General features: G+C 43.7%; 1 protein-coding gene and 3 pseudogenes across 1 annotated transcript in view; all 4 read left to right on the top strand.

Moving 5' to 3' along the window:
- Positions 1 to 24,364, top strand: part of LOC147895505 (DEAD/DEAH box RNA helicase family protein) — an 89,417-nt gene that overhangs the window by 10,858 nt on the left and 54,195 nt on the right. The window contains exons 5-8 of the mRNA XM_087383475.1: positions 18,734 to 18,787; positions 19,111 to 19,223; positions 19,362 to 19,571; positions 19,652 to 19,730. Coding sequence (XP_087239601.1) covers positions 18,734 to 18,787; positions 19,111 to 19,223; positions 19,362 to 19,571; positions 19,652 to 19,730 — 456 coding nt within the window. The remainder of the gene's footprint in view (positions 1 to 18,733; positions 18,788 to 19,110; positions 19,224 to 19,361; positions 19,572 to 19,651; positions 19,731 to 24,364) is intronic.
- On the top strand, positions 9,309 to 9,823 carry LOC147895508 (uncharacterized; annotated as a pseudogene).
- Positions 9,824 to 12,357, top strand: LOC147895507 (uncharacterized; annotated as a pseudogene).
- On the top strand, positions 14,133 to 15,152 carry LOC147895506 (uncharacterized; annotated as a pseudogene).

Raw genomic sequence — 24,364 nt, 5'->3', positions numbered from 1 at the left:
TTGGTCTCCTAGACCTCTGAGTTGGTCGTGCATCCATACATGATGAGCCTCTGAGCCATGCTAGATGAGATTTCTATGTTATGCTCACTAGCCTTTGAGCAATGCTTACTTGCCTCTGAGATTGTGTGGAAACCATGTCTAGTTCTAGACCGGCATGCATAGTTCTGATGACTGTCATTGTCATGTTCTATTCTTGGTTGCATTCCAGTAGTCTCTCATCTTGCCTTCATGGGGGGGTGTTGGAATATGAAGCCAAAGTGAGTTAAAAATGAGTGTACTAGGTATCTAGGGGGTGTTTTATAGTATAGTGAGTCCTAGACATGCCACGTGTGATATTGGGAGTCATCCCATATACACTATGGCTTTCTAGAGTCTAGTGTCACACTATATAGTATTGTACTTGTCTTGAGTCTTTTGATATCAGTCAACATCAAGCTATCTACATGTGAGTATTTTGTTTATCATTGCCTAGCACTTGTTCTGCAAGGCCTTGCATTATAATAAAGTGCGCAGTCCATTGGGAACTTTGGGAGCATCGAATTCAAGACAGCCATTGCCTTTTCATTTTGCTTTTCATTATGCTTTCTACATTTCCATTCCGTTCCTAGCTAGCTACTAGATCTCTTCAAGTTTCTCGTATTACCTTTTGGTCTGATCAATGCTCTTGCTACCGTCCAGCAAATGATGAATGATTTCTTCCGAGATTTTTTGGGCAAATTCATTGTCATGTTCTTAGATGACATCTTGGTGTATAGCCAAACGCTCGAGGATCACATTGGACACCTCAGGATTGTCTTAGTGATTCTAAGACAGCATAGGCTCTATGCCAAGATGTAATTGTGACTTCTTTATGAAGGAGATCATTTACTTAGAACACAAGATTTCTTCTGAAGGTATTAGCATTCATCTAGATCGTATCTAGAAGGTTTTGGAATGGCCCATCCCTCAGACAGTGAAACAACTTCGTTCTTTCCTAGGATTCACGGTTTTTCTACGGAAGTTTGTGTGTGGTTATTCGACCATCACGGCACCCTTGACCAACATATTGAAAGGTTGTGGACGCAGGTCTACCCAGTCGATCTCTTGGAATGATGCATTGAACAAGGCTTTTGAAACCTTGAAGCTACCTATCAAGGAAGCTCCTGTTCTTGCATTACCCAATCCTACCCGGCCTTATGTTTTAGAGACCGATGCGAGTGATTTTACGATTGGGGCAGCTTTATTCCAAGGTCATTAGTCAATCAAGTATATGTGACGGGTCTGAATTGAGGGGTTGAAAGGCTAGATGGGTAGAGTTAATGCAAGATTTTGATTTTGAAATATGTTATCGAAAGGGTTCCATGAATAATGTGGTGGATGCCTTAAGTTGAGTTAAGTTTGTAAATGCGATGTCATTTACGGAAATCTCCTCAGACCTATTTCAATACTTGAGGGGGCTTTGTGCAACTAATAGTCATTTCAGCTCTTATTGGCAGAAAGTCTAGGATGGGAGCTCTATGGTTGACTAGGACTCAGGGATTGTGCCACTTACGGTACAGGCAGTAGGAAGTCAGTGGATGACTTGCTATTTCGGAATGGAAAGATGTGTGTCAGATTTTTCGGATCTTCGATCCAAGATTCTCTAGGAGTGTCATGATGCTCCTAGTGCTGGACATCCAGGTATACATCGGACTATGTCTCTTGTGAAACATACCTTTTATTAGCCTAAGATGCGTGCATTTATTGAAAACTATGTGGTAGGTTGCTGGGTTTGTCAGGTTACTAAGGCAGAACGCCTTAGAAGCGCGGGTTTATTACAGCCATTGTAAAACCCGAGTAAAGTATTTCCATGGATTTCATTACTGGTTTGCCTAGAATATGCAAGGGGCATGACTCCATTTGGGTCATAGTGGACCGTCTGACAAAGATGCTAGATTCTTGTCTACTAGATCGACTATATCAGCTGTTCAATTAGCTCACGAGTTTGTGGGCCAAATGTTTAGGCTATATGGTTTGCCTTCCGACATAGTCAGTGACAGGGACTCTAAGTTTACAAGTAACTTCTGGACACTTGTTTTTGAGAAGTTGCAAACTACTCTAAGTATGAGTTCCTTAGATCATGCACAATCTGATGGCAGTGCAGAGAAGATCAACCAATTGGTTGATGATATGCTTCGGGCATATGTTTCTAAGAGAGAGTCTTCATGGAAAGATTATCTCCCCATGATAGAACTTGCTTATAACTGTGCAAAGCATCCAAGTACTGGTTACAGTCCTTTTATGCTTATGTACGGGTGCGGATGATCAATTTGTTTCTCCTTAAGTAATAATAGAAGTTACAGATTTGACTTTTATTCCACACGAGCCTGAGAGTATTCTTGAATTTCGTGAAAGACAGATTCGTAATAGAACTATCACAGAATACAAGATCAAGTGGAAGGATCGTGTTGAGGAGGATGCAACATGGGAGACATTGTCGAACCTCCAGAGGACATACCCGGGTTTTTTTAGCAAACTCAGGAGTGCGTTCTTAGAGGAGGGGAAGTATGTCATGTGCACGGATTGGTATCTGACGTGTACCGGGGTACACAAGAGTAGCTTAGGTAGCCTGGGGAGGCTTAGGGCTAGGCAGGCTTGATTCTCAGGTTGAGCAGCAAGGGTATGAACCAGTTAGAGATCATCGCTATTTTTGGCGCATTGGGCCCGAGTCTATATAAGGAGCCCAGAGGTTTAGACTGAACCCAAAGTGTCGATTTCTTGGCTCAATCAGCTTGAGAGTCATTTCTTAGTTGTGCCGACGAAAGACAAGGGGAGGTGTATCCTTGGTTATATGGTGGTAGAAGGACGACCATGATGCAATCCACGAGATCCCAAGATCTCAAGGTGGGAAGACAGCCGACCACTTAGGGTTGCACCAATACAAGTAGTGGATATCATTTTGGGAGCACGATGGTGGCATCAATTTGAGGTTTGATCTTGACTACTAGAACAAGGGCTTGGATCTCAACATCCCAAGCCATGGAGGTAAGTTCATTCCTTGGCTTTGGGATATTGTTCCTCGACCATTGATTTCAGCAGTAGAGATGTCTCGAGAGAGAAACCGAGGTGGCAGAGTATACATGGTTTACGTCAACTTGATCGCATCCACTCCAGTTATGATTGCAAAGGAGGAAGCATTATTATAGCAGTTTTGGATAGATTGCTCACATCGAGTCTCCCCTCCATCCTCACCACCAATTTGACTAGAGGATCATTGGATTGAGCTCATTCTTGGCTGATCACCCTCGAGCAAGTATCCATACCTTCTTAGCAAGAAGATGGGGTTGAATAGCAGATGTTGCGGAGGTGTTTCATATGCCCTAGTAATTCTCAGCATGCAGCCCCAATTCTCTTTGTCAAGAAGAAGGATAGCACTTCCAGGATGTTTGTGGATTACCGTGCACTTAGCAAGTTGATAATGAAGAGCCGGTTTCCCATGCCAGGGATTGATTACATTTTGAAATGCCTGAATGAGGCTAAGATGTTCTCCAAAATTAATCTGAAACGTGGATACCATCAAATCTGAAGTCAGCCTTTGGCACAGAGAAGGCACAGTATGAGTTTGTTGTTATGCCCTTTGATTTCATAGGGGCACCAATGACCTTCATCGCACAATGTTGTGGATCTTCAAGCCTCTCATTGGTAACAATGTTTTGTCTTTCTTGATGACATTCTCATTTTTTCCAAAGATCCCGCATAGCATGTTGTGCATGCCCAATAGGTTCTGCAGCTCTTGAAGGACAATCAGTTGTACATCAATGACAAGAAGAGCAGCTTCTTTTTGGAGGACGTACACCCTACACTATTTGGGCTACATCATGATTCATCTCTCCTATAGATGTTTGATTGGGCCCAGCCAAAGTAAAGGACATCATAGAGTGGGAGGTGCCTACTACAGTCTACAGCCTAAGAGGTCTGTATGTTCATGGGTATTTGTCAAGCCTATAGGAAGCACATCAAGGACTTGGCAAGGTTGTGGTTCCCATTACCAATTTACTCCAAGGGTTAAAGACTAAGAAGCAGCCCATTCACTTTACTCCAAAAGCAATTTCAGACTTCGCTCGTTTGACGGAAGCAATTGTGTACGAGGCTATTGGATCACAGTGTCATACGAGCAGATCATGGAATCCGTAAAAGACCACATTGCCAAAGAAAGAAAGAAAGTGTATTATTGTCTACGTAAGACCGAAAGGTCTATGAGACTAAACAAAACCAGAATTAGTTAAGGACTGAGAGTCCATCAAAACCAAGATGTCAATTAAGGACTACAAGTCCATCCTAATGTCGTAAAAGACTTATTTATTACATCAGATATGGATTGAGCGTCTCCGTGCATCTATGTTGGTATCTTAGCTGATTTAAAATCTTTAATGAGAGCAATGCCTTCACAACATATTGTCCACTTGCCATTCTTTCGAGCTTCTCGTACTTTTTGGAGTTCACTAGCCTTCATCTTGAGTTGTTGAGGGGTAAGATCTTCTGCGATTGCCAACCTATCCTCTTGAGTCTTAAATGTTATGATGGCATGATTTTGTGGTGCGCGTTGGAATGCCTCAAGTACTTCAATGTCCCAATTGATCATGGGCATGGCTTTCGTTATGTTATCAAAGCATTGCTCAAATGGTAAAAGAACTCTAAATTCTCGCTTCGCCAATTCTCTGGCAAACCCCCAATCCGCACATTAAGTGCAAGCTACTCCCTAGCTTTCTCTTCCTTAAATGCTAAATCCACATGTTTATTGTTGAGTTTTGATTCGACCTCATGGGAAATCAAATCGTCAAGCTTGGAAATAACATGTGAAGGGGGATCACTCAAACACTGGTGTACAGCTTCTTGAATGTGTTCTTGGCTAGATTGCTTCTCTAGTTGAGTCTCCAGTGTAGCTAGTCGCTTGAGTACACTATCCATCTGCATTTTCAGCTCACGGTTCTTCCTTTGGAGCTTCTCGATATGTTCTTGTGGACTCAAAGTGTGCTTGAATTCACCCATCCTTGTTTGAGTTGCGACCGGGGAGGCCCCTGTAGAGGAACTGAGTGCTTGTGCGAATGACTTCACCTTTGGTTTGGTCATATTGAAAAATTCCGTCAACTCTATGTTTCTGTCAAAAGATCAGCGTCAGATTCTGTCACATTTCCGTTGTGTTCTGTCAGTGTTCTTCTGTCAAAGCGGGCTTTCTGTCAAAGCAGCCCGCTGACTTCGTCTGGCTTGTAAGTCGAGTTGTTGAGGTGGGTAGCAGCCCTAAGCAAGCAACCAAAATGGCAGCTAGTTTGTGCGCCCGTAGAACTTGCGACAGATTGACTTCTTCGGAGACAATGGCCCGTCGAGCTGAGCTAGCTAGTGCTGGTAGGTTGACTGCAAACTGGCAGCAGATGTTCGTTGAACTTGAGTAGCAGCAAGAAAACGAGCAGCGTAGACAGAACCGTTGTGTTCTTCCATCGGAACAGCCCTGCAGTCGTGATGTGGGCTACCAAGAGGGGCATCATGAAGAAGCAGCCTAAGCAGGTTGGGAGGAAGTGCCCGAAGCTCTCATATCGAAGCTTTGGTCCCTTTCCAATCATCCGGGTGATCAATGATGTATTTACAAAGTTACAATTACCTACGAATGAACCATGCATCTACTATTCCATGTGTTGTGGCTCAAGCCATATATGGGTCCGGTATCAACAGTGGTTCCAGACGTGAAGCAGACTGAGATTGTTGGCGAGATAGAGGTGGTCGAGCCTGGACAGATTCTACTTCATTGCTTCAAAAAAGGTACAGGCAACTGTCACCGCTTGTACGCAGTCATGTAAGGAGGCTTTTGACCTAACCTAGTTCTAATCTCAGCAGCAGGGATGTGGCGGGCATCTGCAGTCCACGGCATGCTGCAGACAGGTGCAGCGACAGCCTAGACAGCTGCTGCATCAGACAATCGCCACGTGGCAAGGTGCCATGGGGTAGTCAGCTGCCAAATGGCAGGGTTGGATGACAGACAGATAAACAGAACTGAACTTGGGTCGTGGACGGTTTCCTGGCCTGATCGGTTCATTTCCAGGGCCCTGGGGGCCTAGAAAAGGCAGCCCTTAGGCTCTCATTCATCATTCACATCAAAGGTTGGAGTTGGGGCGGTTCTTTCCTCAGCTAGCAGTAGCAGATCATCTCGGGTCAGGCCAGGACAGGGCAGCATCAGATCAGCTCCCATCCTATGTTCCCTATAGGTCTACAGATAGGATCCATGCATCAGTGCCTGACAGCAGCAGCAGGGCGGCTTCATCGCAGCCCCTTTTCTCCACCAGCTTGTAGTCCTCTACAGGAGGGATTTTTTCCCTCCATACATTATTTTCTCCATTCTGTTGCAGTGCAGTATCTTCCTTCCATACGAAAACATCCCCTCCATTGGGCAAATGAGTGCATTCCAGTAAATTATGGTGAATGTATAAAAAAAGGGAGGGTCTTAACATGTGCCTCATATGAAGGTCAAGGGCAGTATCTACTCCATAACAAATGTAGAAAAATTATATGCATGCTATTGCCATAGAAAATGAGGATACAAGCTTAAACAGAATCAACAAAATAAATCACTACTAGAGTAGCGACTTCTCCAATTTATCCAATTTTGTTTCTGCTTTTTGAGATCTTGTCAAAGTTATATGGGCACGTTATCTAGGTGAAGCAAATAATAGCGTGAGCACACTCATCTTCCTCTAATTCAAATGTACTCTCCGGATTGGATGTCTCCCACAAATATATGGCAACAAACTCTTGATTATCAAGAGGTTGGAATAAATGTCTTGCCCTTGGGCCATTGAAACCGAAGGAACAAAAAGAAAAATACAGACAATATGTGGCTATTAAGCAGCTCCCTTTCACCAATACATTATGGCAAGAACAATTATAATACTGTCAAAGGTTGGAAAGTCAACCTATTGTTTGAACAGCATATAGGAACCTTGCAAAGAAACACAAGGTTAAAAAAATATCCGCTGTGTTTCAATATGTGCAACCACCTCTACAACCTTAGCAAAAAGTTTAGCCAAAGACTGAGAAAACCTTTGAAAGTAGTGTAAGAGCTGTCGCGGACTTCGCCTCGTAGTATAACTGGCAAGAAGACAGCACCCTGCGCCATTTAAAACTGTCTCTCAATGAAAGAACCAAAGGAGATGCAGAGGGAGTACAACAAACCTCCTAGACTTGTTCTTTGAGAAAATGTGACGGGCAACTGCATCCTAAAGACTTCTTGGTAATTATGCTTTTGAGAGATGGGAACCGTGACTGAATTTCAGCTGGTTGGAGATGTTGAACAGCAGGATGAAAAACCCACCTTTTGGCAACTGATGGCCTTCTTCAATCAACCCCTTATTAACAAAAACTTCAGGCGATTGGTAACCACTAAGCATTAGCAGAAGGTGATAACAGCCACTAGCAACAAAACACTGCTGGCAATAAATTGTTGCTGAATGTCTATTCTGAGAAAATTCATTTCTTTTCCTTGGGAGAGCATTAAACTGAACTATTTCCCTTGGTGCATGACATTATGTCCAAGGGAGCATGAGGAGGACTATAAAGAAATGTCACGTCAATGAGAGTGAGCTCTAGAGAAGAGTCACGTCAATGGTTCTCAAGTGTTAGGGGAAATAGCACTAGGAGCTTCAGAGCATGGTGTGCTATTTCCCTTGGTCCCCTTTATTTCCTTTGTATTTCCCATATTATTTCCTGTGTTGCATTTTCCACATCATAAGGGAGATATCTATTTTCCCTCTTTTTTCCCTTTATTTCCTGGGATGCATTTTTCATATCATAAGTGAAATATCTATTTTCCCTCTTTTTTCCCTCCATGACATGCCCCTTATATACATTAAATGCCTGAAGTGGAGTAATATTCACCAATACCTTTATGGGGCATCTATTGGTGATATATACGGCTATAATTACAGCCTCCCCCCAAAAAGCTTTTGAGAAATGCTTGTGTTTGAGCATGCACTTGGTCATTTCCATAAGTGTCCTCTGCATGCGTGTGCGTGCGCGCTTTCCAGATATGCACGAAAGCATTTGACACATACTCTTCCCCTCTATCAGTCTTCTCTGCCGTAAGAGTAATCCCTCAGCCCCTCCCCTATTCAGGAAAACTTAAAAGTTTATGAGTGTTCCATCATTGAGTGTTTCATCAGTAGTTCCTTCTAAGGTCAAGAGACGCAGGCCTGGCTATGGAAAGCGGACAAGGCGGGTTCTTGCTCCATCTCTTGAAGAAGGCCACCAGGGAGCAAGCGCAAGAGGCGTTTCTTCTTGCATAGGTCGAGCCAGAGGTTTCCCAAAGTTTTGCCTTCTGAGTTTGGAAATCTGAGCTCCCAGTCCGGTTCGCAAAATCGCTCCAATCCTACCAAAAACTGTTTCCCCTCCGCACGTCGACTAAGACGACGTCCACGACCACGACGACCACCAGCAGACTCAACCGAAGAGGCGACGGTTTGGGAGCGGAGATCGTCGGGACTTTTGTTCTGGTTTACACAGTCTTCTTTGCCGTAAGAGTAATCCCTCAGCGACGTCTCTTTCTCTCTGGTTGAGGTCCGTGTTTGCCTTTGCTTTGCACCTGCTGGAGTTTATGCTCTCTCTTTCTCTCTGGCTGTGGAAACATACATGGCTGCTCTTAATGAAGGAGATGCCACACCAGAGATCACAAATGAGGCTGAATTTCACACACCGGGAAAGACACAAGAAATACCCAAGTTTTGTATCCGGAAAGGTAGAGAATGGACGCTCTCTCAAGGCTCAAAGAGATTGGGAAAAACCCCCAAGATGATGGATGAAGTAGTATATAACGAGATGTACAAATTGGTAAGAGCAGAGATGCGCACCATGCGGGAGGAAATTATGCAAGAAGTCGAGACACAAGCAAAAGTAATGTATGAGCAAATAAAGAAGCAGATGGAAACGGAAGTATGCAAAGCCAAGAAGGAAATGGAAAAGCAGCTCAAGGTTGAAATGCAAGAACTGAAAGCGAACATGCAAGCACAGTTACTGTGTGAAATGCAATCCAGATTGCGGGCTGAAGTGGAAGTACACCAAGTATTGCTACAAAAGGATATGCATAAGATTATGAATAAATACTGAGACAAGGGCCATGGAATCGGTAAAAGATAAGGAAATGGCAGAATTGAAATCGCAACTTGAGGCGTGTAAAAATGATGTATCTGCGGCCATGGACAAAGAGTCTCAGAAAAGCAGGGAGGCAATTGCAGCTGTGGAGGCAAGTGTTGTTAAAGTGAAAGCCAATGTTGAAAAAGAGGTGCATACTTAGGCCGAGGTGGCTAAAGATGCAAAAAAAACAAGCACAAGAAGTGGGCAATGAGATGAAAGAAAACACACCATGGATTGAAGTGGTCAAGAAAAACAGAGGATTAACAGCTAATAAAATAGAGGTGATGAATGCCACACTAGAGGAAGAGGCAAGGAGAAAGGCTCGGATCTTGCATGTTAGAATTGTGGGATGGGAACAAAAAGAGGATGCCACTTAAGATGCGAAGGCACTAGCATTGAAGATAGGGGCGGAAAGTGTACCTATTGCTGTTGCATGGCGGGTAGGAAAAGATGACACCCGGCCCAAGGCCTTGATTTTATGATTTGAGGACATGGGGGGAAAAAAGACATTTTTGTCCAAAAGGACACAGCCCTCAAAGGTCAGAAGATCTACTTAGACGAGAACCTCACTCCTGCACAAGTGGCACATAGGAAGGAATGCATGCCAAAGGTGCTTGAAGCTCGGGAACAGGGCAAGTGGGCCGTGTACAGAGATGGGAGAGTTATCATCACAGAGAGGAGATCCACATGACGGGATGCGGCCTCGGAGACTTTAAGGTTCAATATATGGAACTGTAATGGTTCTTTGAGGCTAGATGCAAGCTATTTTGAGGATTCCTTTAGGCATGCGGATATTTAAGATTCAATATATGCAACTGTAATGGTTCTCTGAGGCTAGATGCAAGCTATTTTGAGGATTCCTTTAGGCATGCGGATATCGCTATTTACATAGAGACACACCAGTGCAAGGGGAGGAAACTTCCAGATGTTAGAGGTTTTAGGTGGGAATCAGTATGCCGACCACAGCCACAGATGGCAGGAGGGACTAGAGGCTCTGGGGGAGTAGCAGTATTGTACAGAGAGGATTTGTGAGACATAGTACATGTCGTTCATAGAGATGCAAAAGCCAGATACATGTGGATCCGAGTGGAAAGATGGACCCCAGGGATTTATATGTAGCTGCATGCTACTTTCCACCTGCCTACTCGAGGTATGCACCTGAGGGTGAGTCGCCATACTTGCCATTGTATGAGGACATTATGAGATATGCGAACATGGGGGAGATATTGCTAGTGGGGGACTTTAATGCCCGTACACACTTGAGGCAGACATCAATATATGACTCAAGTGATGCCATCTACAGAGAGATCAATGCAGAGGAGGTTGGTTTGTATAGGTCGGCACATGACTTGGGAGACGTGACACAATATGGTACACATTTCTTAGCATTAGGGAGTGCCCATGGATTGATTATCTTCAATGGTCTGTCTTATTGGCCAGGTTCAGATGCTCTTACGTGCTGGAACCCGAAAGGAGGTGCTAGTACAGTTGATTATTTGATGGGGTTGCCGTCTCTAATTCCACAGATCCGTGATTTCAGTGTATCTAGCAGACCCATTGGAGTGGCTGCGGACCATGCTATATTGAGGTTTATTGTGTCAGGAGGATGCTGGAGGGGGGCAGTCAGGGCTTCGTTTCAGAGACAACCTAGATACCAATTCATGGAGGAGACTGCTACAGTGTATGGAGATGCAGTGTGGGACAAAATTATGGTGCTAGACCCTCATGGTCCTCTGGAGGAGATTACCCGTGGTTTGACAGAGGTATTACATGTGTCAGTACAGTATGCATTCCCACATACAACAATATCATCCACCCCTCCTTGCAACACTGCCCCACAAAATAGTTGGTATGACGATGAGTGTCGTATGATGCGCAGACAATTACAGCGGGAGGTTGCTACAAACACTTGGACACACAAGCAAGCCAAGGCCATCTTCTCACGCCTAATACGGAAGAAGAAACGGGCCTACTTAGCTAGATTGGAGGCAGAGATCTACCAATTATTCTTGGGACAGAACAGTAAGAAGGCATGGAGGATGTTTCAGGAGAGACAGCCTGGTACACCGATTGTAGCACCAAAAGCTTGGGACGACTATGCGCAGATTATATGATATACCAGGACAGCCACCGATTCCGTACCCACAGGATGCGAGGCCTACATATTGCTCCTTCTTCAAATTGAATATGGTCAATGATGCCATTGATAGATTGGGACATGGAAAGGCTTTGGATCATGATGGATTAGCGGGAGAGCACTTCATGTACGCAGGGGACATTGTGGCACCGCTTCTTGTGCATGTGTTTAATAGAGCAGTTTGTGAAGGATTTCCCCCTAGTTGGACAGAGCATATCATTGTACCGCTATTTAAGAGTGGAGATCCGATGATGCCCAACAATTATAGGACTATCATGATTGGCCACTGCTTGGCCAAGATATATGGATCTATCTTGGAAAAGGAGTTGAGCAGATGGGGAGCAATGCATGGACACAGAGCGGTAGGACAGGCAGGTTTTAGGCGAGGTTATACCACTTTGGATCACATCCTGACTCTCCGGGCACTCATAGAGGAAGGCAAACATCATCATAAAAGAATATATTGTTGCTTTGTAGACTTCCGCAAAGCCTTTTACACAATCCCACGGACCAAGCTGATGGAAAGACTACATGATATTGGAGTACCACATGAGATGCAGTGGGGGATATATGCCTTGTATGAGATGATGATGGGCCGAGTTAAAGCGCCTAAAGGGCTGTGAGATGCAGTTCTGCGTACTATTGGTGTGAAGCATGGGTGCCCTATTTCTCCCACACTATTTGGCATATACATTGATGAGCTCTCAGAGTATATCAACATGATAGGAGGATCCGGAGCTAGCGTAGCAGGAGTGTTGATACCCATACTGCTCTATGCAGATGATGTAGTTTTGATTGCATATTCCCCGGAAGGATTACAAAAACATTTAGATGCGCTACAAGCTTTTTGTGAGGACAGGGATCTAACAGTAAACCTTGGGAAAACCAAGGTGATGATATTTAATACTACACAGGCTTGGGTGACGCGCTTACCACAACAGTTCACTTTCAAAGGTGAGACAGTAGAGCAGGTACGATCTTATGTGTACCTCGGGATGATCTTTTCTGAGCCACAATTTTCACTGAGAGCTGCGATTGATGCCAGATTGGATAGAGGCTATGCAGCTTTGGGGGCACTAGAGAGATAGTTTGCACATGTACAGTTTGAAGAGCCACGCACAAAATTATGGTTGTTTGAGACATTGGTGGTGCCCACATTATTTTATAGTGCAGCTATATGGGGCCCCAGTGTAGGGGGTGCAACTGAGTGGAGGAGATTGGAAAGGCCATTAGTGACATTGACTGCTAGCATGATCCGGAGCAAGCCATTTGTACCACATCTGATAACACGAGCTGAATTAGCAGCTGCCGCACTAGTGACTGAGGCTCTGTTCCAGGCAGTAACTTGCATACATAGATTGTGGGATCTACCTGGCTCCAGATATGCACGGTTGGCTATGATATCATCGAGGCAGCTAGCAGAGGAGGGTCGAACATGGTGCTGGTATGCTCAGCTACAGAGATGGTTTGTAGAGCATGAGTTGACAATGGATGCACTCCCACCCTTTCAATACAGTTTGGATCTTCCCAAGTTAGACCTGTCTCGCCATGACCGAAACAAGATCATTAGAGCTGATATTGTCAAGTTGGAGACTGAGAGAACCTGGACTAGACGACGTGAGCCCCTAGGGAAGAAGATGGCACACTACCAGAACCATTTTCTTCATTTATCTCAAGATGAACTTATAGCTAGGCCAGCATACATGGACGCACACCTATCTCACGGGCTACGTAGTATTATTGGCCAAATTCGAACCGCATCACATCAGTTGAGAATAGAGACAGGGAGATACACCCACACAGCCCATCAGGATCGGATATGTCAGTTATGCCAGCAGGTGGAGGAGACAGCTTAGAGCTGCCCATGATTGGGATTTTTGACATAAGAAGAGTGCAACCTTTTTATTGATTAGCTTTCTACCTATGCTGATCAATTGGTACTTTTAGTAAATACTTGGTTTGTATTTCATTAGTTTTGGTTCATTTGCAGTCCCTCTGAGTGTAAGTACGTGTAGTAGCTCTCAGCCTTCAGCTTATTTATTTTGTTGTTCTCTTTGATGAGACAACACTAGCAGATGTATCAACTGTTTTAGTCTAATAGGCCGTTTGGCCTTTTAGAGACGTTAATATATATCTATCTATCTATCTATCTGGTTGAGGTCGGTGTTTGCCTTTGCTTTGCACTTGCTGGAGTTTATGCTCTCTCTTTCTCTCTGGCTGTGGAAACATACATGGCGGCTCCTAATGAAGGGGATGCCACACCAGAGATTGCAAATGAGGCTGAATTTCACACACCAGGAAAGACACAAAAAATCTCCAAGTTTCGTATCCGGAAAGGCAGAGAATGGATGCTCTCTCCAAGCTCAAAGAGATTGGGAAAAACCCCCAATATGATTGATGAAGTAGTATATAACGAGATGTACAAATTGGTAAGAGCAGAGATGAGCACCATGCGGGAAGAAATTATGCAAGAAGTCTAGACACAAGCAAAAGTAATGTTTTAGCAAATAAAGAAGCAGATGGAAACCGAAGTATGCAAAGCCAAGAAGGAAATGGAAAAGCAGCTAAAGGTTGAAATGCAAGAACCGAAAGCGAACATGCAAGCACTGTTACTGTGTGAAATGCAATCCAGATTGTGGCCTGAAGTGGAAGTACCTCGGGTTTCTGGTCCACAATTTTCATTGAGAGCCGCGATTGCTGCCACATTGCAGAGATTGCAAATGAGGCTGAATTTCACACACCGGGAAAGACACAAAAAATCCCCAAGTTTTGTATCCAGAAAGGCAGAGAATGGACGCTCTCTCCAAGCTCAAAGAGATTGGGAAAAACCCCCAAGATGATTGATGAAGTAGTATATAACGAGATGTACAAATTGGTAAGAGCAGAGATGAGCACCATGCGGAAGGAAATTATGCAAGAAGTCCAGACACAAGCAAAAGTAATGTATGAGCAAATAAAGAAGCAGATGGAAACCGAAGTATGCAAAGCCAAGAAGGAAATGGAAAAGCAGCTCAAGGTTGAAATGCAAGAACTGAAAGCGAACATGCAAGCACATTTACTGTGTGAAATGCAATCCAGATTGCGGGCTGAAGTGGAAGTACACCAAGTATTGCTACAAAAGGATATGCATAAGATTATGAAAGATTATGTAAATGCTGAGACAAGGGCCATGGAATCGGTAAAAGATAAGGAAATGGCAGAATTGAAATCGCAACTTGAGGCGTGTAAAAATGATGTATCTATGGCCATGGACAAAGAGTCTCAGAAAAGTAGGGAGGCAATTGCAGCCGTGGAGGCAAGTGTTGTTAAAGTGAAAGCAAATGTTGAAAAAGAGGTGCATACTTGGGCCGAGGTGGCTAAAGATGCAAAAAAACAAGCACAAGAAGTGGGCAATGAGATGAAAGAAAACGCACCATGGATTGAAGTGGTCAAGAAAAACAGAGGAGTAACAACTAATAAAATAGAGGTCATGAATGCCACATTAGAGGAAGAGGCAAGGAGAAAGGCTCGGATCTTGCATGTTAGAATTGTGGGATGGGAACAAAAAGAGGATGCCACTAAAGATGCGAAGGCACTAGCATTGAAGATAGGGGAGATAGGGGCGGAAAGTGTACCTATTGCTGTTGCATGGCGGGTAGCAAAAGATGACACCTGGCCCAAGGCCTTGATTTTACGATTTGAGGACATGGGGGGAAAAAAGGCATTTTTGTCCAAAAGGACAGCCCTCAAAGGTCAGAAGATCTACTTAGACGAGGACCTCACTCTTGCACAAGTGGCACATAGGAAGGAATGCATGCCAAAGGTGCTTGAAGCCCGGGAACACGGCAAGTGAGCCATGTACAGAGATGGGAGAGTTATCATCACAGAGAGGAGATCCACATGATGGTATGGGACCTCGGAGACTTTAAGGTTCAATATATGGAACTGTAATGGTTCTCGGAGGCTAGATGCAGGCTATTTTGAGGATTCCTTTAGGCATGCGGATATCGCTATTTACATAGAGACACACCAGTGCAAGGGGAGGAAACTGCCAGATGTCAGAGGTTTTAGATGGGAATCAGTATGCCGACCACAGCCACGGATGGCAGGAGGGACTAGAGGCTCTGGGGGAGTAGCAGTATTGTACAGAGAGGATTTGCGAGACATAGTACATGTCGTTCATAGAGATGCAAAAGCCAGATACATGTGGATCCGAGTGGAAAGATGGAACTCAGGGATTTATATGTAGCTGCATGCTACTTTCCACCTGCCTACTCGAGGTATGCACCTGAGGGCGAGTCGTCGTACTTGCCATTGTATGTGGACATTATGAGATATGCGAACATGGGCGAGATATTGCTAGTGGGGGACTTAAATGCCCGTACACACTTGAGGCAGACATCAATATATGACTCGAGTGATGCCATCTACAGAGAGATCAATGCAGAGGAGGTTGGTTTGTATAGGTCGGCACAGGACTTGGGGGACGTGACACAATATGGTACACATTTCTTAGCTTTAGGGAGTGCCCATGGATTAATTGTCTTCAATGGTCTGTCTTATTGGCCAGGTTCAGATGCTCTTACATGCTAGAACCCGAAAGGAGGTGCTAGTACAGTTGATTATTTGATGGGGTTGCCGTCTCTAATTCCACAGATCCGTGATTTCAGTGTATCTAGCAGACCTATGATGATGTTTGCCTTCCTCTATGAGTGCCCGGAGAGTCAGGATGTGATCCAAAGTGGTATAACCTCGCCTGAAACCTCCATGTCCTACTGCTCTGTGTCCATGCATTGCTGCCCATCTGCTGAACTCCTTTTCCAAGATGGATCCATATATCTTGGCCAAGCAGTGGCCAATCATGATAGTCCTATAATTGGTGGGCATCATCGGATCTCCACTCTGAAATAGCGGTACAATGATATGCTCTGTCCAACTAGGGGGAAATCCTTCACAAACTGCTCTATTAAACACATGCAGAAGAAGCGGTGCCACAATGTCCCCTGCATACATGAAGTGCTCTCTCGCTAATCCATCATGATCCAAAGCCTTTCCATGTTCCAATTTGTCAATGGCATCATTGACTAGATGCAATTTGAAGAAGGAGCAATATGTAGGCCTCGCATCCTGTGGGTACGGAATCGGTGGCTGTCCTGGTATATCATATATTGACTGCGCATAGTCGGCCCAAGCTTCTGGTGCTACAATCGGTGTACCAGGCTGTCTCTCCTGAAACATCCTCCATGCCTTCTTGTTGTTCTGTCCCAAGAATAATTGGTAGATCTCTGCTCCAATCTAGCTAAATAGGCCCGTTTCTTCTTCCGTATTAGGCGTGAGAAGATGGCCTTGGCTTGCTTGTGTGTCCGAGTGTTTGTAGCAACCTCCTGCTGTAATTGTCTGCGCATCATACGACACTCATCGTCATACCAACTATTTTGTGGGGCAGTGTTGCAAGGAGGGGTGGATGATATTGTTGTATGTGGGAATGCATACTGTGCTGATACATGTAATACCTCTGTTTAACCACGAGTGATCTCCTCCAGGGGACCATGAGGGTGTAGCACCATAATTTTGTCCCACACTGCATCTCAATACACTGTAGGAGTCTACTCCATGAATTGGTATCTAGGTTGTCTCTGAAATTAAGGCCTGACTGCCCCCCTCCAGCGTCCTCCTGACACAATAAACCTCAATATAGCATGGTCCGCAGCCACTCCAATGGGTCTGCTAGATACACTGAAATCACGGATCTGTGGAATTAGAGACGGCAACCCCATCAAATAATCAACTGTACTAGCACCTCCTTTCGGGTTCCAGTATGTAAGAGCATTTGAACCTGGCCAATAAGATGAACTCTTTGAGCTTGGAGAGAGCGTCCATTCTCTGCCTTTCGGGATACAAAACTTGGGGATTTTTTGTGTCTTTCCCGGTGTGTGAAATTCAGCCTCATTTGCGATCTCTAGTGTGGCATCCCCTTCATTAAGAGCAGCGATGTATGTTTCCAGAGCCAGAGAGAAAGAGAGAGCATAAACTCCAGCAGGTGCAAAGCAAAGGCAAACACCGACCTCAACCATAGAGAGAGTCGTCGCTGAGGGATTACTCTTACGGCAGAGAAGACTGTGTACACCAGATCAAAAGTCCCGACGATCTCCCCTCCCAAACCGTCGCCTTTGGTGTAACCGCCTTTGCACAAGGGCAGGAATGAAGAGAAACATTCGCTTAACAAGATTGAAATGAGCTACCAAAGACCCAAGGAGAAGCGCCAGGAGAACAGGAGCGATCCGAACCAGCTTCCAAGTCGGCCAGCCAACGACCGCAAGTCACTTTGCTTCACAGGTGCCACTAATCTGAGAAGTCTCGTGATGGCAATCTGAGAGAGAGAGAGAGAGAGAGAGAGAGAGGAGAGAGAGAGAGAGAGAGAGAGAGAGAGAGAGCGAGCCACAGTCTGTCGAAGGAAGATACGGTGAGAAGGAAGGAGTTTGAAGGCTTAGTAAAACACAAAGAGTTGCAGGAAAACATAAGCTTGCCCTCCACTGTCAGAAAAAGCTTTGGTTCGCTGATCTCTGAGATTTCATTTCCCTCAACCCATCCACAGTTATGAGAGAAGGAATCACAGACACATGCACGCTTGCACGCATGGGTACACGCCCCCTCCCCCCCGCCCCCCCTCACCTTCCTCTTAGCCAGACCCTCTCTCTCTCTCGACCTCACAAGAATTTCCCTCTTTGGCAGGAGTCGGGACATTTCCTTCAAGCTACTAGGGAGGGATTTGGGCAGAGAGAGAGAGAGAGTAAGTTAGCCCCCTTGTTTGTTATAGTACTTCCATCTCTTATGTCTGCATGACTTTGGGACCTGAAATGTCTCTCATGGCCTTCCATGTCACATCATCTTTGTGGCCTCCAATGTCACCTCTTCATGGCCTTTGATGTTACTTGTCTTCCTCTTTGTGGCCTTATTTAAATATCATGGGTACAATGCCATGAGGGATGACTTTTATATTTCCCTCCTAAGGTATTATTTTAGCCATCTTGTGCTAAAACACCCCCTAGTACCTATAGTGCTAACCCCTTGCTAACTTAGCTCACTTTCTCCTTTATTACATGGATAGTCTGGAATACTGTACAAGGTCTCTCTTTTTTTTTGGGGGGGCGGGGGTGGTGGTGGAGTTTGAGGTTCGTCACTGTGTTTTGCTTGCATGTTTTCAAATACTGAATGAATGAGCGACATGTTATCCTTAAGTCTGTTTGTATATAAACTCTGCATGTTTTCAAATACTTAACAGGCGAATGAGATGATAATCATAAGTGTGCTTATCCATCAGTGCAGAACAAGTACTTGACCTATTTTTGTTGATAGAACTGTAGATGCACTTGTATAAAAGCTAAACTGCTTATTTTGTGTGTCTAAGGAGTATTGACCTGTTGACATATATGTGTTGATAGAACTGTAGATGCACTTGTTTACAAGCTGAATTGCTTTGTCCAGACATCGAAGGAGTACTTTTCAATCGTGGACAGACTGCGTCTCGGTGAGCTAAAGGTCATTTATGAGACATCTTTCTTTGGTCCCATGGCTAGGTTTGATTATTTTTCAAATTTGATTGCATGTAAAATGCTCTAGAGGTTGCATGGGGAATGCAAATCTACTTTCCTCAGGTCCCCTCCTATACTGTCATTTTCATTTTGTAGTTATGGTCCTATGATAGAGGGCAGTGATCATGTGTGAGCTTTCTTTTCTATGACCTTTTTTAAGCTGGCTACATGGGAAATTAAGAACATCATGAGCACAAAAAAATTTGAAATGCTAAGGAAGGCTGGGAAGTAGTTTTTGAAAGCCTGCTGAATGGAATTTTTTCACTCCAGGTATTATTTGTTTCCCCAGAACGATTCCTGTGTGGTGATTTCCTGGTGTTTTTGGAAGGCCTTCCTTCTATCTCATTGGCTGTTGTAGATGAAGCACATTGCCTTTCTGAGTGGTATGCTCAGATAAGACCTCTACATTCTTGCTACTGTTATTATTAAAGTTAGAATGGTAGGGCTTGTTTTCAAATGAATTGTTTGACAGGAAATTTTCTTGGAATATGATTAACAACTTTCAGAAATGTCTTTGTCAGGTCACACAACTTCAGACCATCTTATTTTAGGCTGGGAGCCATCCTACGACAGAAGCTCAACTTGGATTGTGTGCTTGCTATGACCGCCACCACTACCAAGATGACTTTGGACTCAGTTATGCAGTCACTTTCTATTTCCCATGCGGGCTTGGTGGAATCCTCTCCTGTGAGGAGAAACCTTATTTGCAGTGCATCGGTCAGTAATAATAGGTGGGCATCTAATATTGTTGAGTTGTAATTATTCTCCCTTTGTATATATTGGATCTTTAATGTCTTCAAGGGTTTTACAGGTGTAAGGATTTGCTGACCTTACTGCAGTCATCTCCTTTTGTAGAGGCTAAAAGTATCATTGTGTATTGCAATTTTCAGGTGCCAACTCACCTCTTTTTGTATTTTTGGGGCGTGAGGGGTGCATAAAGCAGTCCTTTTTTATTAACTGAAAACAATGCTTGCGGCACTGCATTATGGTTTATTGGGAATGAGAATGATGTAAGGGGCCAGATAATAGCAAGCGTGAGTTTACTGGAGAGGGAGATGATTTTGTTAATGTCCACGAGATCAATAATGATCAAGGGGAAAAAGGATGGTCCTATACCAAAGCTTGTAAGTTGCAGCTTTGCACATAGCTGCCAACATTATATTATCTCACTTGTTTGTGCTCATGATCAATCTTGCTGGGCATCCAAGATGTAACTGTGTTCTTTAAAGTAGGTTGTGCTATTTCGGTTGACTTGCCAAAGTGGCTGTGCAAAATTAGTATACGAAAGTTATATGCAGTGTTTTTTACTAATGTTCAGCATACAAGAATTATATGGTAATACATCTTCAATGTCTTCGAGTGGGCATATTTTGCAGTCTTTGCGCTCTTTGGTACTTCTTTCCATTGTCCGGTTTCCACTTCAAGTTCATGAGAGTTGGTTGTAGTTAGCACATTAGTCGTCTCATGCATAGCGACATGCATTCGTTGAGACATTCCCACCACCCATATATCATTATTGGCAGATGTCTCTTTTCCAGAGGGCCACCTTCCTCCTATCCCCCAATAGTCCATCCATTCAATTCTGGCCTTGTACAAACCCTTGTGGTTGGTCACCTCCCATTGCCTTGCTAGAGGGTTTATCTGATTTCATTTTGACAACTATAGCGAGATATTAATAAGCCCCCCCTTCTAAGAGTGGCACGCTGGTTTGTGGTTGCGGAATGTTATAGAGAGATTTCTTCTGTTATGGCATTCTTTTGCCTCTCCGCTTGTCTGTAAAGGCTGTCATGAAACTTCCTAGGGTATCAGGCTTATGAAGCTTAATAACCTTTCCAAGTGGAGTTGCTACCGGTTTTTGATCTTGCGTTTTGAATTTATGCAAGTGACCTCTATCATAGTTTGTTTGAGACATGTGAATACTGTAAGATGTTTGCAAAACTCAATGCCTGAACAATCTTTCAGTAAGCCCAACCTACCAAGTCAAATGTACTTGATATCCAGTTTTCACATCTGCAATTTTCTGCTCATTTATGCAGTGAGTATGATATCATCCACATAAAGGATGAGCATAATCCAAGCTTTCCCCTCTTGCAAAACATGTGGATCAGGCTCACTGGGAGCATTCACAAAGCCCCTAGACAAGGAAGGTAATATATCCTCTTGTCAAATCTGACTTAATAGATGAAAAAAGCATATCGGGGGCATCCTGAATGAAAGGGTCTCTCCAAAACCACTCTCCAAGGTCCTTTGTAAGAGTCTCCTCTCCCATACTCAAAATTCAAATTCTATGCATGAATCTGGACCACCTTGTTTGATATGAGCTGCTATTTTGACTTTTTGAGGCATACATCCTTCTAATTCCTCCATCCTGACCTCGTTTGATACTGAGCTGCTGTTCTAACTCTTTGAGGCATACATCCTTCAAAGTCTTCCATCCTAACCTCTTGTCTCTGCATCTTGCCATCGTCTCATATCGTAAATATGAATGAGCTTGTGCAACATCTCCTGGCACAGATAGGGACTCTCGCAGAGGTTTCATGAGGTTTTTTGGCACAGGCTCTCGAGCAGTTACAGCGAAGAAAGATTTCCTCTGTCTGTTGGTAGACAGAGCCCTTGTAGTGGGCATGTGGCTTGGGTTTGGTCATTTTCCAGTTGCATGCTCACGATGTGGTTTCGCAAAGGCATTGTATGTTTGGAGGAGAGCTTTGAGGATGGTCTTCACTGGAATTCAGGATGAGATTCTGGTGACTTGGGAGTAGTGGCTTGGGTTACTGATGACAAAGGACTTGCTAATGGTCAGGAGGACATTTAGAGAAGTTCGTCCTTATATTAGTAGGGAAGGAGCTGACCTTCATCCATATTTTGGGCTTCGTTAAGACGATGTAGACACTTAGATGAGAGCTGATAGTGATTATCATTGCTTGATACATATGGACAGCTAGGTAGGCAAACCATAGAGCAGCAGACCACATTAGCCTTGGAGACACTGGCCAACATTTGGCTAGATAACATTCATAGTCTGAGAGTGGACGGGATAGGCTCCTAGGTGGTTCGGATCGTGCTAGGCGAAGGAGGGAGGCTTGTACTAGTAAATGGGAGCCATAACCTTTCCTTCATTTCACAGGCAATGGTATAATATGGCATTTTAAACCTCTAGAGTGGCTATTTGTTCAGCTCTTTGTATGAGATTCCTCCATAGGGCAGCCAGCAACAACGGGTATATCCTTGCATTTTTTTGATTGTATCCTTGATTGGGGAATTGTATTTTCCTTGATGTCCGTGTAGTAAGGAGTTTATTAATAGAGTGTAAATTTCTTTGGATTTTAGAAAAGGTAATGTACCTTTGGTATCATTTAAGAGTGCTTGCTTCACTCCTTAGAGAGCTTTGTTGAGCTTGCATACCATGTGCTCTTGGCCAGATAGAACCTTTGAGCTGTTGTATATAAAAGCTCTGTTGACAATCTTGGCGAAAGGGAGAGAGAGTGAGGATCACATGATGGAGATAGGAGACTAAGGCAAGCACTCATAGATTGAAATGTTAGATAGCAAGTACAAGGTGCCTCTTTCATAGGCTGAGGTAGCCTTCTCTTCCACACATACATACCTCACTAATGATGTCAGTGAGATGATTTCACACAATCAAAATATAATCTACTCCCAAAAGTCAAGTGACCATTCAAACTCACATAAATCATTAGCTCAAACCCCCTTTCTCACTCACACATAAATTAGAGGCCTAGTTCTCACACTTGGCTCCAATAAATTCCAACAAATTGTCTTCGGAGAAAAGGTGGTGAGACCTAGCACGTAAAGAGATGACCAATCTCAAACTCCACGGCAATACTGCAAAGAGGTGGCCTCACTGTGCACACCTCCCGTGCTGCAGTTATCCCCTCAATCAGCTCACAACTGGCAGTTGAGACTATGACTCAGTCACCCCCCAAGCTCCTAATTGGGTATTAAGTATATCCCAAAACCTAGAACTAAGACTCTCATACAAAAGGCTTAAATACCTTCATTTTAGGGGACTACCTAGGGCATAATCCTACAAGTTAAAAGGGACCAAGGTATGGATGGTTGAGGAACTCACGTGAGCTCAATTGAGGAATAAGGCAATGGAATTAGCCAAAGTCAAGGCTGTTAAGGCAAGACGAAAAATGGGCACTATATTGTGAAGGCATAGCAATCATTAAAGAGTTTAAATCCAAAACAAAAGACTCGGTCTTAAATTGATGTATGGCTGATTATCTTTTCAGACTATTATGTAGGAAATCTAAATAATTGGAGTCACTTTTTTGGACTCCTTGGGGGCTGCCATGGGCGCTCCCTAAGCAGATGGTTGTTTTGTTGTTCCATAGACCCGTTGGTCCCCCATGGATGATAATAGGCTTTCTTTCTTTGTCGCATTAGTATGAGTTGTATATGAGTTTGCCAAGCTAGGAATGCGGTATCTATTGCTGTTGTATCGAGCAAATAAAAAATTCAAGGAGGTCTTAAAAATGAATGATTCCGATGTCATTGTCTAATCCCTTACAACAAATGCCCTAAATATGATTTTCAAAAATTTTGGGCTTGTTTTAGAAAGCAAAAGTCCTAAACTTGGGATTTGGAAGCCCTAGAAAATATGAATTAAAACAGCATATTAAGCAAAGGGGATGGCAATGTAGGGAGGATTCACCTCAGCACCCATCCCATTCATCTATAACATATAGAGGATGGGCTTTTCTCAAGTATGTCAGCTTTGCTCTTTAGTTCAAGGAGTGTAAAGCATTGTGTTTGGGCTTGCACTCAGCCTAAACACACTTGGTTTCGCAAATTTTTGATTCATCTTGAGGATAACGGTTGTTTCACTAGAGACGTGCATTATGTGTCTTCAAAGCTCCTCAATCATTGCTTTATACGATGAAGCCGTTTTTAATCAACTTCTCCACAATCGTGCACTCAGTATTTCACAGACATTCTTCATCCTCCATGTTGAGCATGCTTGTCTCTGTTTGATTTTGCAGATGGTTTGTTGTGGGAAATTATCTCTAGCTTATGTTGAGGATTTGGTGAGCATGTTATAGGATAAATCATTGGAGGATAGAGAGTTTTTCCTATACTTGACAAGATATATATATACCTTTGTAAGACTAGAATGAGTCCAATCATACCTGTAATGAAGTTATGAGGAGTAATTGTAATCGATGCATGAAGTTTTCTTAGGCTGTGGAAGCCACATCAAAGCCTTACCTGAAGAGTTGAGATTGTGGCATTTTTTTTGGGTGACTATGCATAGTCTTACGCTACTTCATTCTTATCTAAGCACTTCCCTCAGACTGTGGTGTTTTGGCATTTCCTTTCAGCTTGGAGAGTATGAAATAAGGTGGCTCTTTCGAGGGTCAAAATAATTGTTGCTGGTTTTTCACTTGCTGTGTTTTCTTTTTTAATAAAAAATGTCCTAATTGGGTAGACTTTTACTTCCTTGATGCAGATATATTGGGAGTAGACTAGATACAAATTATTTGATGTTCTCTTTGAAGGA

This window comes from Dipteris shenzhenensis, chromosome 13 (genome assembly GCF_047967505.1).
Source record: "Dipteris shenzhenensis isolate YYH24624 ecotype China chromosome 13, Dip_SZ_1.0, whole genome shotgun sequence".
Taxonomy (NCBI): Eukaryota; Viridiplantae; Streptophyta; class Polypodiopsida; order Gleicheniales; family Dipteridaceae; genus Dipteris; species Dipteris shenzhenensis.
The sequence above is the reverse complement of the archived record's forward strand: the minus strand, read 5'-3'. Positions and strand labels throughout refer to the sequence as shown.